This window comes from Schistocerca gregaria, chromosome 1 (assembly GCF_023897955.1).
Source record: "Schistocerca gregaria isolate iqSchGreg1 chromosome 1, iqSchGreg1.2, whole genome shotgun sequence".
Classification (NCBI taxonomy): Eukaryota; Metazoa; Arthropoda; class Insecta; order Orthoptera; family Acrididae; genus Schistocerca; species Schistocerca gregaria.
The window spans coordinates 245,484,741-245,501,198 of record NC_064920.1 but is presented as its reverse complement, the minus strand read 5'-3'; the positions used below and the strand labels follow the sequence as shown (position 1 = coordinate 245,501,198).

The 16,458-nt window shown below is 44.8% G+C and overlaps 1 protein-coding gene across 2 annotated transcripts in view; it reads right to left on the bottom strand.

Moving 5' to 3' along the window:
* The window catches only part of LOC126339150 (protein tiptop), a 1,078,908-nt gene that overhangs the window by 186,561 nt on the left and 875,889 nt on the right, over nt 1-16,458 (bottom strand). The window contains exon 1 of one of the 2 annotated variants that reach the window (XM_050001607.1): nt 2,274-2,355. The exons of the other annotated variant lie outside the window; for it this stretch is intronic. Coding sequence (XP_049857564.1) covers nt 2,274-2,316 — 43 coding nt within the window. The 5' untranslated portion in view covers nt 2,317-2,355. Of the gene's footprint in view, nt 1-2,273; nt 2,356-16,458 lie in introns of those variants that run through there. 2 annotated transcript variants of the gene reach the window in all.

Sequence of the window (16,458 nt, the reverse complement as noted above, 5' to 3'; positions counted from 1 at the left end):
TCACTCTTGGACGTGTAATGGTTGTCACGTACGCCACATCAGTTCCAAACTATTTCTTCTTACTAATCTACCAAAAACATTTTACAAGCAAATGATAAAATATCCCGGACACCTCGATATCGTTAGGTTTCCAGGAACAACGCGCCGAATCTAAAAACAAGAACTGTCACCTGATGATAGAGCAATACTCGCTGAAACGCATCGTAAATAAAACACCTAAAAATTTAGTGACTGGTACCGTTATTCTTGTTATTGCTGTTTTGAACGGAGAGCCACGGAAAAGAGCCTATGGAACATCTGTATGTATAGAACAAGTTAATTTGTAATACGTGTACACATGTGACGGTCAGTGAGGACGAGCTAATCGCTGAGACCAGTAGCGCGCGCAGAGGAGCACGTGGTACCCGGGCGGCCGCATGGAGGTGGGTACCGCCCCCAGACAAGGACAGAGGCTGGGGGGCGGCGCCTCGCAGTTTGCGTTTCCCACGTCTGCGCCGTCCTACCTGCCGAACTGACCTCCATCTGCGTTTGCTCGCCAGCACAAACAGCGCAGGCATCTGCGGAGCCTCTGCGACCACAGCAAAAAAACCTCACGTGCGTAAAACGAACACACAGGCAACAAAACAGAGACTTTGAGGTATTCAGTGGCGAGAGCAAGGCTGTCGGTAACGTAATGGGGATGAAGGCGAAAATCAAATGACAATGCAAAAAGTAAGTAAAAATATTAAAGGACTACAGCGTCTACAATGACAGCTCCTTGGCATTCTGACAGATGAGAGGTTTGACGAATGACAAACCGAAACTGTTGTCAGTAATTATTTAACACAAAGTAATGGCGAACACAGCCTGGACAAACGTATACATATATGGAACAAACCAATATTATTTGTGTCTGCAAACTAGGAGCCAACTACTTACCTTTACGAAATGTTATGACATTATTACGCGTCTTTCTGTGTCATATAGGTAACTAACTACTGTGCATATCCACAATTTTCTGAAATGTGATACGTCATGCTACACCGGTGTTAAATATAATGGGCGAACAACGCTTCCTTACTTGTTTAAGTTGGTGCGGTAGTCGTAGGATATACGAAAGCAAATTTTTTTATATATACTGACGGGGGATATTTACATTTCTAGATCACTGGTACGGCAATAATCCCGATAATGTCGTGCTAGTGCTGAATACATGAACAGAAAAAAAAGAAATGCCGGGTGAAATAGCAGCGAACTCAGCTCTCCAGTTATGAGAGCATAAATGCACGAAGAACAAGCAACACACTTATACCGGCTCTGCAAACTATTTGCGTGCCACAGTGGTTTTAGCTCTACGAAAAATGTGGCGACTGTGAAAACAGTGGGCGTGGCTGATAACATAAACACACATCTTCTTCATCAGTCGCACCTTGAAAGTCCGTGTATCGCAGAGATACATTAGACACGGCTGACACGACATTGGAGAATCGGAACACTCAAGTTTGAGAAACGAACCAAGAACGAACAATATAGAGACGAACCTGTCAAAAATTCTCTATTTCAAAGTAGAGTTAGCGCACTTGGTTGGAACCCGCTTTAGTTACAAAATAATGTTTTAAATATTACAAGTTACGAAAGGAGAAAAAATATTAATTGTATGAATGCACTGTAACATTTATTACCTGGAAGGAGGCTGTGCACAATTCCGGAAGAGAAGGTATATGCATCACTGCAAAGCACAGATGGCGGTAAGCGTACGGTCAAGTACTACGATTGGAAGCTCGCACTTGTCGCACACGAGATCACATCAGTTTTCCATCAAAAATCAAGACAATAAGAGGAAAAAATTAGCACATATACGCACCTACATGCATAAACGCAAAGCACACTATTAAGCTGGGAACAAGAATATTCAGCTAATCGAAAAAAAGCGTAAACAAACACTCGAAGAACTATTACAACAAAATATATGTAGAAAAAAAAAGAAAAATGCTTGTAATACGTACGCACATATGAGAGCACTAAAACGCAAATAAGAAACTTCAAAATGTTGAAATCCAGAGTTGTTTGAAACAAAAGCCAAAAAAAAAAAAAAAAAACTTGTAAACAAACATGCCGCTCCACGTGATTTAATATCGATATAGGTGAGTAAACATCGATACACTAGCGGGAGAGTGTGAGTCGACCAAAGAGTGCGCTATCGATATCGGCGGCAGGTGCGCAGGCAGAGGGCCGAGGCGAGCACGTGCGCCCGCCGGCGGCGGCTGCGACTACGGCTGCGCTACGCTACGCACCTCCCCTGGCGATGTGCTGCTGCAGCAGGAGCAGCGTCTGCATGTTGAGCCGCTGCGTGGCCGCTGCTGCTGGAGGCGGACTGCTACTGACGCGGCCGCCGCTGCCGCCGCCGCGCGCCGCGCCGCCCCTCCAGCGCCTCCCCGCCGCGCCGCTCCCACCCCTGCGCCCGACAACCCCCACCCCGCCGCCTCGGGGCAGCACGCGACGCGACGCGCACCGAAGCGCCAACCGTCATCAACCCCACCACCAGCGCCAGCGCCGCCACCACTACTACTACCGCCGCCGCCGCCACCACCACCACCACGGCCACCACCACCACTACCACCACCACCACAGCATTGCCAGCACCGCCACCTCCACCTCCACCACCAGCAACGCAGGGGAGGGCCCGACGCTGTCCGCGCTACACGCATACAAATTGATTGTCACTGCTGATGACGCCGATCTCAACATGTGCCAATCACATGCTACTCCTATGGCATTTCAAGACTTACATGACAACCGTTTGTTACAGCGACATCATTTCACCTCTGAAGTATCTACTGACCCGAAAAAGACCTTGAGGAGAATTTAAACGAAATGGATAAAATAATACACTGCTGGCCCGGATATAAACCGCATCCTAATAAAAATCGCACCCTTAATTTTGAGGGGGGGGGGGGGGGGCAAAAAACGCAGATAATTAGCGAAGAAAAATTTTTCATATTATGCATTTAAAAAACCAGTTCACATGGAGTCTGTTATTGATTTAATCAGAAACTCTTTTATGTACTTTTATCTATGATAATACCCGTTATGGGCTTCAGTCACTGCATAGCAGGCACAGTGGTTATCGCTTGAAACAACCGGTGTTGGGTTATATTGGTTTTCTCCAACACCAGTTTAGCAACACCGATAAGGGGGGGGGGGGGGGAGGGGGATGTAGGACGTCGAACGACTTGGAGCAGGAGAGGCACCACAGGACATTTTAATTTCCAACATTTTAATTTCCACTGTCTATACTTTTACTAGTAAATTCGTAAAACTTTGTCAGCATGACCATGAAGGACTCAGGATTCACACTCGTAGCAGCGGAAGTTCAAAAACATGACAAAATAATTTATTTACATGTGAAATTTCATCATTTTTTTCACTTCCTATTGGCTGCATCTGTTGCTACAGGTACACTTTCCTTCATAAGTAAGAGAGACTCTCCGATGAATTTTGCACAGCATAGAAACCATACTTACAGGTGTATGAAACTCTAAAATCTATTTAATTAATGAAAAAATGAATGAGCTGTTACGTTTTAAACTTTATGTTCAGAAAAAAATCAAATTTTGTACTTAATTATCTCAATTTTTACCACAGTTTTTAATAGATTTGGAAAATTCTAGAGTTTCATACACCTGTAAGTATGGTTTGTATGCTGTGCAAAATTCATCAAAGAATCTCTCTTACTTGTGAAGAAAAATGTACCTATAGCAACAAATGCAGCTAACAGTAAGTGGAAAAATGATGAAATTTCATATCTAAAAAATTTTATTTTGTTATGTTTTTGCACTTTCACTGCTATGATTGTGAATCCTGAATACTTCCTGGTCATGCGGACAAAGTTTTATGAATTTATTTGTAAAAGTATAGACAGTAGAAAATAAAATATCCTATGGTGCCTCTCCTGCTCCAAGTCGGTCCGTTTGACGTCCTACCCCCCTTAAAACCACTCAAAATATTCGGTTTCTGAAAGAACCAGTTGCCAGCCGGAGTGGCCGAGCGGTTGTAGGCGCTACAGTCTGACACCGCGCTGGTGCTACGGTCGCACGTTCGAATGCTGCCTCGGGAATGGATGTGCGTGATGTCCTTAGGTTAGTTCGGTTTAAGTAGTTCCAAGTTCTAGGGGACTGATGACCTCACAAGTTAAGTCCCATAGTGGTCAGAGCCAGTTGAACCATTTGAAAGAACCAATTTTCGTTCTTTTATTCTGTGTATTTCCTGTAATAAACATAGAAATCGAACAAAGATTGAAAAATTTTGACTCCCTTAGTTTAAAGATACATTCAATCAAAATATAAAAAGTAACTAAGCAAATAAAAGAAGACAGGCCGTCCACTGTTCCCTGCTTTTCTCGAAAAAAGGAAATTTCTTGACTGCCACAAAAAAACAGTCTTCTCGAACTGATTCTAATGTTTTGAAACTCTGCTCAAAAATAACGCGGTAACAGAGGATCATGCTGCTTTTCGGACACTGCGAGTGGTCAGTGCTAAGGGGTGAAAACTGAGGTTGAAGAACTGTATTTTTCGTGTTAATTTGTCCGTTTTCAAGGGTTACAAGCAGATGAAGGCACGTTATATAGACACAGGCAGCAGGACAACTACTGTCTCTTTTTATTTTATCTATTAATGAAGCGTTAATCTTTAAGTTTTCTCCCTATATTATGTCACAAGTTTGTTGTGAGATCTCCTGTTTTCAAGCTTTTAAAGCGAATAAAAATGGTTCAAACGGCTCTGAGCACTATGGGACTCAACTGCTGTGGTCATTAGTCCCCTAGAACTTAGAACTACTTAAACCTAACTAACCTAAGAAAATCACACACATCCATGCCCGAGGCAGGATTCGAACCTGCGACCGTAGCAATCGCACGGTTCCGGACTGCGCGCCTAGAACCGCGAGACCACCGCGGCCGGCTTAAAGCGAATAGGAGCATTGTAGTTCACTGATATAGCACTTCGTAAAACATTTTTAGACTAGAGATGTCGCTATCTTGTAATACAAATGGTGTCCGACGACAACAGTGAGAAACTACCATCTGGAACATATGGGGCAAGTATCGCTCATTGCATGTAGGAGTACACACATACCATCTAGGAGGCCACGCCACATCGTAACATGAACATTATTATTTGTTGCTCGTTCCGATCGGCATTGTTGTTAAAATGGCATTGTTCACTTTTCCCATTTTTCCATAATAACGCAATATTTTAGCGGAATGCAAATTTTACGAAAAAATTTTTGTTCTTTAAAAATGTTTATTTAAGAACGAAAAATTTTAGCACTGGTGATATGACTAATTGATAATTCGGTTTTTTGCTCAGTTATGAGTAAAAAATAAAAACACCTGTTATAATCGATACCAGACAAAGACAGAAAACTACTGGTTATTTAGAACTAAAATACCGATATCGGATTTAGCCGATCGTTTTTTCCCATCCATAGCACACAGTTACAACATTGGCAGAAAAACGGGAGCTGCACCTGCCCTATACAAAATAACGATTTTGTTTAGGTACTACATTTCGCGGGTTGTATGTTCACGATGTATTGCTGTTTAGGTATACTTACTTTCTACTCTGGTTGTTGATGAAACAATGTAAATGACAGTCAGTAACAGTATTTGCGCCAGGCGGTCGACGTAGTATTTACATAATCATGTTCAAGGATTTGTCTGTAACGTTACGTAAGACAGCCAGATAGTTTAAGGCATGATACTGGCACAACTGTGTCGGGATTTGTTATAAAGATAGTTGATACTGTGGCCTGCATATCATTTATACGTGTAAATTACTGTAGCTATTATTCTAGTTTCTGTTTTGTTCAACTTAGAGCTATTCTGTGGCAGCTGCCGTTCATCAACGCTCATCTCTGTCTTCGCTGATTTTTACTACCGTCAGGTATACCAAAATGCGTTACCTACAGAAGTGTGTACCTTGGACAGTGCTACACGCAGATGATGTGATGCTTGCTGCAAACACCAGGAATGATCTTGACATTCAAGTTCAGACACGATATGAGCATTTGTAAAGATTTGGTCTCCACTAGCGTGAGAAACTCGAAACGATTCTGTCTCCTGGATCTACAAAAATAAAAGGAGTTCCTCTCAGTAAAATGGACACATTGCGATGCCAAGTTCTCGAATGTAGAGTGGCGGCTATGTGGAAGATTGTGTGTGAGCAAGAATCAAAACTAACTGGATGTGATTCACTTACGTCACAGGTGTTACTTGCGGAAAGAAGAGGCCTGTCTGCCTAAAACTAAACGTACACCGCACAATGGTTAGGCCGGTTGCATTACATCAGAGGCGATCAAGAAGCTTCCGTATATGCAACGTAGCTCGATTCCGATCCGGGTTTATAAGCACCTACATATGGGTAGGGAGTTAGTGTGGCGTTTGTGTCTTTTCGATGTGCGTGTCTTAAATACGGAAACATGAACCGTGACGATGTTACTACCAAATGCGATTGCCAGCGTGTGTGGCCGTGCGGTTCTAGGCGCTTCAGTCTGGAACCGCGTGACCGCTACGGTCGCAGGTTCGAATCCTGCCTCAGGCATTGATATGTGAGATGTGCTTAGGTTAGTTAGGTTAAAGTAGTTCTAAGTTCTAGGGGACTGATGACCACAGATGTTAAGTCCCATAGTGCTCAGAGCCAAATGCAACCAAACAGGATCAACGTGCTGATTCTCTTTTCTTATCGGCCGAAGAACAAACACCTGTAAGCATCCAAAGGAGCATTAAGAATATCTATGGGGCAGCGCATCTGTCAAAATCCAGCTGCGACAATGCGTGCTGCTGCTTCATGAAAACGCACGTCCCCACATCGCAAATGTCTTAACTCAGGAGTTACGCCAGCTCAAGCGGGAGACAATCGAGCATCCGCCCTGGAGATCTGATCTCATCCCATGCGATTATCCCGTCTCGATCAGCCTTGAAGGGTCGATGATTCCTGTCGGGCGAGGATGTAGAGCACGCAGTTAGGGACTTCTTCGCGCAGCAAGACACAATGTTTACGAAAAGTGTGTCTTAAATCTGGCGCGTCAACACTGGCCTTAATGCTCACGGCGATTTTGTCTGACTGGCATACCAATTCCTGACTGTAAGGGCTTCGAACGTAAATTTATATGATAACGACTGCTGGCCTGTTAAACACCTACTACGCATCATGGGAATACGGAGTCTGAGAAGACCATTATGCATTAATGTGCTCGACCATACAAAAAATACAAAGATTCAAGAACCAGCTGGAATGGCTCCAGTCACCGATAAGATGCAATAATGGAGACTTTGTTGGCGTGGACACATTCTACCGACACCGCCCATTTCATTCATCAGCTCAGCCCCTCACTGTCGAAGGCCAGAGACAGCGCTGAAGACCTAAGTTACGGTGGTTAGGATCTACAAATTCAGATCTCAGATGAACAAGCCTATACTCACAGGAAGCGTTAGATCGTTAGTGACCCAAAAAACGGACTTAATTCCGACGGGAAGGAGCTTGGAAGAGGAAGGATACAGCTCTAGTGGTACCTTATTAATATTAAGTCAATCTGACAATTTTCACTAGGGATATTACTACAGCTCAGAAACAAATAGAAATTCTTAAAGAAGTTGTGGAAAAAGTAGGACTACAAATATCATTCGAATAAAACAGAATATATGTCATGTAACAAAAAACACTAAGGTTTTTGAACACGAAATATGGAAAAATAAAAAGGGTTCCTTAGTTAAATACTTGGGGGAAATCAGAGAAGAAAACGGCCTGGAAAAAGCTGCAAACTAAGCTCGCTGTCAAAAAGTGACAACTGCATTCAGATTAACAGAGAATATTTATAATAAAAATCACTATCTAAATTCAGTAAACTTAGGAATTACAGCATTGTAATCAAACCTTTATGGAGCAGAAGCTTTAATTGCGAGTAGAAAGAGAGGTACTGAAGAAATTGAAAAGAAAGAAAGAAAGATTGTTAGGAAAATATTGGGCCCCAAAATTAGTGACGGAGAAACTTATAGGCTGAGAAGCAATAAGGAAATAGAAGAATACACATACATGGTGACATGGAGAAACGAAGGCTTGCGTTTTATGGGCACATTAAAAGAATGGCACCCACAAGGTTAACGAAACAGATAGTAGAATTCTACGAAAACAGAAGTAAGGCCAAAACTGAGCCAGTTAAATGTATCGCTGCGATTAAGAAGGATCTTAAAGTAACCGGTATAGCTCAGGCAGACGTTACAGACAGAAAAACATACAAACAAAAGATATTTGATTGGAAACTTGGCCAGGGCCAAATTAGAAAACGGACTGAACCGCCGTGGTCTGATGACAGAAAGAGACTTCATTCTGAAAGGATGAGACAAATTTGGAAATAAAGGAAGGCCAGCCGTCAAAAGGTACATTGGCTGATTGTACCTCGCATGGTCCTATTGGACCCATACGTGAATAGTAATAAAATAAGTGGAAAATTATAAAGGAAATGTATCAACCATGAGAACATCATAATAGATAGCAAACACGGTCTGTAAGTAGAAAATAATACGTAGCGAAAATTATAGAGTAAGTCGGCAGTGGCTATTTAACTGTAAATAAAATACACTACTGGCCATTAAAAATGCTACACCAAGAACAAATACAGAGGATAAACGGGTATTCAATGCACAAATATATTATACTAGAACTGACCTGTGATTATATTTTCACGCAATTTGGGTGCTTAGTTCCTGAGAAATCAGTACCCAGAACGACCACCCCTGACCATAATAACGGCCTAGATACGCCTGGGCATTGAGTCAAACAGAGCTTGGATGGCGTCTACAGGTACAGCTGCCTATGCAGCTTCAACACGATACCGCACTTCATCAAGAGTAGTGACTGGCGTATTGTGACGAGCCAGTTGCTCGGCCACCATTGACCAGACGTATTCAATTGGTGAGAGATCTGGAGAATGTGCTGGCCAGGGCAGCAGTCGAACATTTTCTATATCCAGAAAGGCCCGTACAGAACCTGCACATGCGGTCGTGCATTATCCTGCCGAAATGTAGGGTTCCGCAGGGATCGAATGAAGGGTAGAGGCACTGGTCGTAACACATCTGAAATGTAACGTCCACTGTTCAAAGTGCCGTCAATGCGAACAAGAGGTGACCGAGGCGTGTAACCAATGGCACCCCATACCATCACGCCGGGTGATACGCCTGTTGGCGATGATGAATACACGTTTCCAATGTGGGTTCACCGCGATGTCACCAAACACAGATGCGACCATCATGATGCTGTAAACAGAACTGGATTCATCCGAAAAAAATGACGTTTTGCCGTTCGTGCACCCAGGTTCGTCGTTGAGTACACCATCGCAGGCGCTCCTGTCTGTCATGCAGCGTCAAGGGTAACCGCAGCCATGGTCTCCGAGCTGATAGTCCATGCTGCCGCAAACGTCGTCGAACTGTTCGTGCAGATGGTTGTTATCTTGCAAACGTCCCCATCTGTTGACTCAGGGATAGAGACGTGGCTGCACCATCCGTTACGGCCGTGCGGATAAGATGCCTGTCATCTCGACTGCTAGTGATACGAGGCCGTTGGGATCCAGCACGGCGTTCCGTATTACCCTTCTGAACCCACCGATTCCATATTCTGGTAACAGCAAATGGATCTCGACCAACGCGGGGAGCAATGTCGCGATACGATAAACCGCCATCGCGATAGGCTACAATCCGACCTTTATCAAAGTCGGAAACGTGATGGTACGGATTTCTCCTCCTTACACGAGGAATCACAACAACGTTTCACCAGACAACGCCGGTGAACTGCTGTTTGTGTTTGAGAAATCGGTTGTAAAGTTTCCTCACGTCAGCACGTTTTAGGTGTCGCCACCGCCGCTAACCTTGTCTGAAAAGCAAATCATTTGCGTATCACAGCATCTTCTTCCTCTCGGTTAAATTTCGCGTCTGTAGCACGTCATCTTCGTGGTGTAGCAATTTTAATGGCCAGTAGTGTATATCCAGAAAGTTAATAAGAGAAGCATTGGCGAGATTTTTCCACATGCTTATGAAAGGCCAAGTTTTTCTAAAAAAAACGTGCAGTGAGGTGGTTCTCCCGGGGCCGCGCAGGAGCTGACGCGTGTGCCCCCGGTAGGGTACGGCGGGGGGCCGGAGTGGTGCCGGCCTGAGCCGGGGATGAAAGCCGGAGGAATGAGGGCGCTAACAGCGGTCGCGTGCCTCCGGCCCGGCCCGTGCCTTGCGCCTCATTTGCATCGAACTGCGTCGCGGCGCTGCGGGCTGGATGCTGGCTGCTGGCTCGCCGGCACCGATCGCTCAACTCCCTCCCCCGCGCGGAAGTCTGGAGACCCCGGTGTGTGGCGCGCGGGACGCCAGGGTCTCCTGCTGCTGTTGTTGTTGGCTGCTGTGCTGTCTCGGAACAGTGCCGGTGTCACCAGCGGCCTTATAAATTATCTAAGGGTCGTCAAGTCCAAGGTTCCACGGCGCTGTACATACGAGAGACTGAGTTGCAAGGCTATAAAAATGTAGCGAAATCCTGGAAGACCTGTAGAGAACCGCCGTCTGGGGCACGGAGTAGCAGCTCGCGGTATCGGCCGGCACCCCGACGGCCGCGCTTTCAAATTCGCCCGCCACCAGTTAGGCCGCCGCCCCCCCTTTAGCCGCCACCTCTGCACGTAGGTGTTGCCACGAACGCTTACAGGTAGAGCTACATAGATTGGCGCTCACGCGGCAATTTAGCAAGATCACCAGCACCGTTCTTGAGTAAAACAGGAAAGGAGAAAATTACACTGGTACAGAAAAAGACGACGGCAGTAAAATTCCGGAAAAGCATGAAAAAAATACATCTCGTATTTTGAATACCTCACCATATCTGTTACAACGGTGACTGCGGTCTGAGTATCACTGACTGCTTCTCTTTCAGCGCCTGTCGCTAATATTAGAGATTAAAGTACAGAAACGTGGTCAAGGCAGAATGGTGCTAATTCATATATAATACTGTACTACAAGTTTGTAAGTGCAGATATCTTCCTTCTCTGCTGAGAGCTTATTTTTCTGATAGCCCGCGCGGACTGAGGCGTCCTGAACGGTTCACGCGGCTCCCCCCGTCGGATGTTTGAGTCCTTCCTCGGGCATGGGTGTGTGTGTCTTTGATGTCCTTAGCGTAAGTTAGTTCAAGTTAGATTAAGTACTACGTAAGCCTAGGGACCGATGACCTCGGCAGTTTGGTCGCATAGTCCTTGACACAAATTTCCAAAACAAAACAAAGAAATTCTTCTAGAATCCACAGTATTGGCTAGAATTGTCTCCTTCATACCAATTTTGGCATTTACTAAGTATTGTTTTTTGAATATTTCACTTTTATTACTCATGGTTATATCAACATGCATCTGACGTTTCAACAGCACTATCATCAGATCATGACAGTTTAAGATGGATGAACTACAACTCGTCATTTGAGTATGTAAAGTGAATCTGTTATTAAAATTTATAGTAACCTATTGAAAGATATGACAAAACTCGTCGGGTATACAGAGACTGGATAGAAAATAAAAAGTGTGGTCAGAATGTGATTTTCACTCTGCAGCGGAGTGTGCGCTGATATGAAACTTCCTGGCAGATTAAAACTGTGTGCCCGACCGAGACTCGAACTCGGGACCTTTGCCTTTCGCGGGCAAGTGCTCTACCAACTGAGCTACCGAAGCACGACTCACGCCCGGTACTCACAGCTTTACTTCTGCCAGTATCCGTCTCCTACCTTCCAAACTTTACAGAAGCTCTTCTGCGAACCTCGCAGAACTAGCACTCCTGAAAGAAAGGATACTGCGGAGACATGGCTTAGCCACAGCCTGGGGGATGTTTCCAGAATGAGATTTTCACTCTGCAGCGGAGTGTGCGCTGATATGAAACTTCCTGGCAGATTAAAACTGTGTGCCCGACCGAGACTCGAACTCGGGACCTTTGCCTTTCGCGGGCAAGTGCTCTACCAAAGGTCCCGAGTTCGAGTCTCGGTCGGGCACACAGTTTTAATCTGCCAGGAAGTTTCAAAAAGAGTGTTGTACAACACATTGGACTTCATACTTCATGTGTTGTCATGTGTTAAGAAATTATCTTCGTGGCATGAATCTGCAGACATTTACAAAATTTATCAGTTTTAATTGAAGTTTGTTCAAATGACAGGAACGGTAGTTTTACATTCAACAATATGCAACTTCCATTTTATATTAAATTGCTTGAAGGACGGTTTACTACTAAATAGCCACCGCATTTCGTTGTTAACGTTCCGTTTGTAGCGTACTAGCGATATTAGATAAATGAGAGCTGCCTTTGAGTAAATTTGTTTGTGGCAGCACACGTTGATCTAAAGAAGGCAATGTGCTCTTGTACAAGGTTGCGCGGCGCCCCGTCGCCGTACGTGGCTCGCGACACGTCGGCTCTGGCCGAAAGAAAAACTGTGATCGAAGCTCGGAAGAAGACATTAGGAACGCAGAGATGGCAGAACAGGATTTGCAAGAAGTCGATTGTGTTACGCGGCAGCCGGCTGGGAACGGCTGTCCGCAACGGCATTTTCAAATTAGCTCTCTCTCATGCTCCAGTGGCTAAGTGGGGCGATTTGTAGGACGTGTCGTAGGGAGATGAGATGAGGTGAGATGGCCCCGGGGAGGAAACCGGACCCCGCCAGAAAACCTGTCCGCCGTACGCTTTGTGCGGTGCGAACAATGGGCCGGCGCGCCGTGGCTTACCTACGCGCTGCCCTGCGCGGACGTCGGCCGTCGCGGCCCGCCTACCACCCAACCCCAGGAATACACACTGACCCACTGCCCAAGGAGGCCCACTAGCGCGTTAAATCGGGGAAACGAAGGGCGCATATCGCCTTTTTTCTTCTTCCTCTTCGCCTCCTTTTCCGTTTTCCGTCGTTACATAGTTGCTTCAAAATTCATGGAGATATATGCAACTAAATGAAAGGCAATCATACAATGTAGGCTTCCACGGCCGGTATTGTCTTCAGTTGAAACTTCCGGGCTGAGAGGCCGTGGTCGATGCATAAAGTTTTCACCTGACGTTTCGTCTCCATTTGCGGGAGACATCGTATGAGGTCGTCCGGCTACTGCCACTGAGGCTCCAGGTACTTCCGCATTTATAGAGCGCATAGAGGGCACCACCATTCGTCACGTGATGCTGACGGTATGCCTATCTTTGGAAGGCGTCATCATTTTCGATTAAGAGTAATCGATTGTGAGCGATCAAGATCACATTTAAAAAAAGCAACATAGCTTGTTGACAGGCTCCGTAACTGCCACATGCTGTCGTAATTAGTTAAACGGTTTACTGAATTTCTCTGGGGATCATTTCCGCAGCGTCAGGAAGTTAAATGAAGTCATGTGTAAAGTTAGTGATAAGGTTAATGTATTTTAAGTTACCATTATGTTAAATCACGTTAGCCGTCTACTGTTCTTAATAAGCGTATATATTAAGTCCACCTACGTAGCAGAGTCGTCAGTACTGCTGACTGCCGAGCAGGAGATCTAGGTTCGATTCCCGGCACTGGCAGGGATTTTCCCTTGGCCTCATAAGGCCAAAAAACTCGGCCGCTTAGTAATAGATCCCAGGTGAAGAAACCCGGCAACGCCCGTCCATACCGCAGCCGATGACGCCATTGGCAGAGGAAGGCAGACTGACCCATCCGTGACCAGAAGGGAGAACTTAATTTATTTTTAATTATTACTAGCTGACAAATCCTACATTGCCTGGGTATTCATTTTGCCAATGTCTATTAGCAACGAAACAAAAAAAATTATTTGTCTTTTTAGTGCAGTATCGAAAAATATTCATTTGCATGCATTCATGAAAAAACTTATGAAATTATGAAACAGTCGCACAAACAAATGCGTGAGTACAGCATCCCGGACAGTTTCTGTATGCTGGGCGCAGCCGCTTCACGTGTGTACAGCGCTATTTTGTAAACGTCTCTATGGCAACACCTCTTCATTGCTCTCTGGACGGCGACTGCTTTAGGCTACAGCCGTTTGTGGTTCACAGTTGAAAGCTGACAAAAGCGCTAATAGGTGTCAGAGACTTCCGTAAGTTGACTAGACTGTATGAGTGTGTCGTACAATGATACAAATTGGTTCAAATGGCTCTGAGCACTATGGGACTTAACATCTGAGGTCATCAGTTCCCTAGAACTTAGAACTACTTAAACCTAAGTCACTTAAGGACATCACACGCATCCATGCCCAAGACAGGATTCAAACCTGCGACCGTAGCGGTCCGATGGTTCCAGACTGAAGCGCCTAGAACCGCTCGTCCACAACGGCCGGCACAATGATATAATTCTGTAGGTTAATTTAACAGCATATGTGGACACTGTTTGCGAATTATGTTGCGAATAGAGTTAGTAGGAAAGAAGCTGTGTTTGGCTGGTCCCGGCGGAGGTTCGAGTTCTCCCTCGGGCATGGGTGTGTGTGTTTGTCCTTAGGATAATTTAGGTTAAGTAGTGTGTAAGCTTAGGGACTGATGCCCTTACCAGTTAAGTCCCATAAGATTTCATACACACACAAAAGAAACTATAAATATAAACGTCATATCTCCTGAACTATGCGCCATATAGTGACATAATTTTGTAGGTACAACAGTCAGTGGCATATGTGGATACTGTCTGCAAAATGTGTTGCGAACAGAGTTAGTAGCAAAGAAGTAACAAATTTAAACTTTACGCACAATGCAGCAGTTGAACTCCTTCATCATGCATGGCTTTTAAATTTATTATTTCTGTGTTGCTAAGCCTTTACGCAAAACAAAAAAGAGTAAATAGTTTGCCAAGTATCTCAGTGCTTGTAACGTCATTTCTCCTGAACTATGTGAAGAACGACGACAAAATTTTGTAAATGCACTTAGGAACATACGTGGATACTGAAACTTCCTGGCAAATTAAAACTGTGTGCCGGACCGAGACTCGAACTCGGGACCTTTGCCTTTCGCGGGCAAGTGCTCTGTCAGGAAGTTTCATATCAGCGCACACCCCGCTGCAGAGTGAAAATCTCATTCTGGATACGTGGATACTGTTTGCGAAATGTATTTCGAAAAGACTTAGCAGCACAGAAGGGATAAATTTAAACGTCATGCATGGTGAAGCAGTTTTTTACGCATATCATTGTGTACAATGTCACATCTCTTGAACCAAGATAGGCTGGTGGTTCTTACCCCCACAGCAATTATTGTCTAATGATCATGTGTAGCCTACCACGTTTGGGTGAAATCGGTCGCCGGTCGTGTTGTAATAAAACCCCATGTCATGCCAGGCATGTGTGTCAATTTTTGCCTCTCTATCTACATTATCCCGTGGTTTATTAAGTTCTCAAATTTATACTGACTTTTTGATCACCCTGTATGTATGGAGAAATAAGTGAGGGAGAAGTTTAGAAATAGGTCATTTCGCTCGATAAAGGAAAGGTCACAGGAACTCCTCGGGACAAAATTAAATTCGAAAGAATATACGGCGCAGCCGGGCTCTTTTCTAATATGGTTTACCGTAGGTCGCTGGATGAGGGGAGCGTCTCACACGATTGGAAAATGGTGCATGTCGTTCCAGCCTGAATGAAAAGACCACGACCGACGCACTGTAGACCCATGTAGGGTGTCCCAGGACTATAATGGTGAATATTCAGGAATATGGCAGAAACAATTATTCGAATCAAAGAAGTCTAGTAAATATGGTCTCTAAAATGCACACGTTAAGCGCTATGAGCACAATACCGAAGATGAACAAGTGCTCATAGCTGCTAAGGTATGCAATTTAGACCCTACGTTTACCAGACTTTTTTGCTTCGAATTATGCTTCCTGATATATCCTAGAATAATGACCATTCCTGCTGGGACACCCTGTACAGCCGGCCGTGGTGGCCGAGCGGTTGTAGGCGCCACAGTCTTGAACCGCGCGACCGCTCTGTCGCAGGTTCGAATCCTGCCTCGGGCATGGATGTGCGTGATGTCCTTAGGTTAGTTAGGTTTAAGTAGTTGTTCGTTCTAGGGGACTGATGACCTCAGAAGTTAAGTCCCATAGTACTCAGAGCCATTTGAACAATTTTTTTTTTTAATCGGTCTTGGGGTTTAGGTGGTGACGTGGGACACTGACGCACGCATTCATCCATTTTAATAATATGTGTGGATTATTGATACCTCATAATCCAAATAGACGAAAATCGTAATAATGATACTCTTTTAATGTTTAACCACAACTTATCTGCAGATATACCCACGCATATCCGTATCGGCGGAAGGTTTTATCCGCGAAGTGGTTACCCCAGGATATATCCGTAAATACCTCCAGCTATGGCCTGCTCGGGTTACGGATCGCGCCCTATCCTGGCGGCCTAGTTACGAGATCAGCAGGATCAGCAGAACTTGGAGGAGGCCACGACAGACAGAGACAGACAGAAGACAAGTGG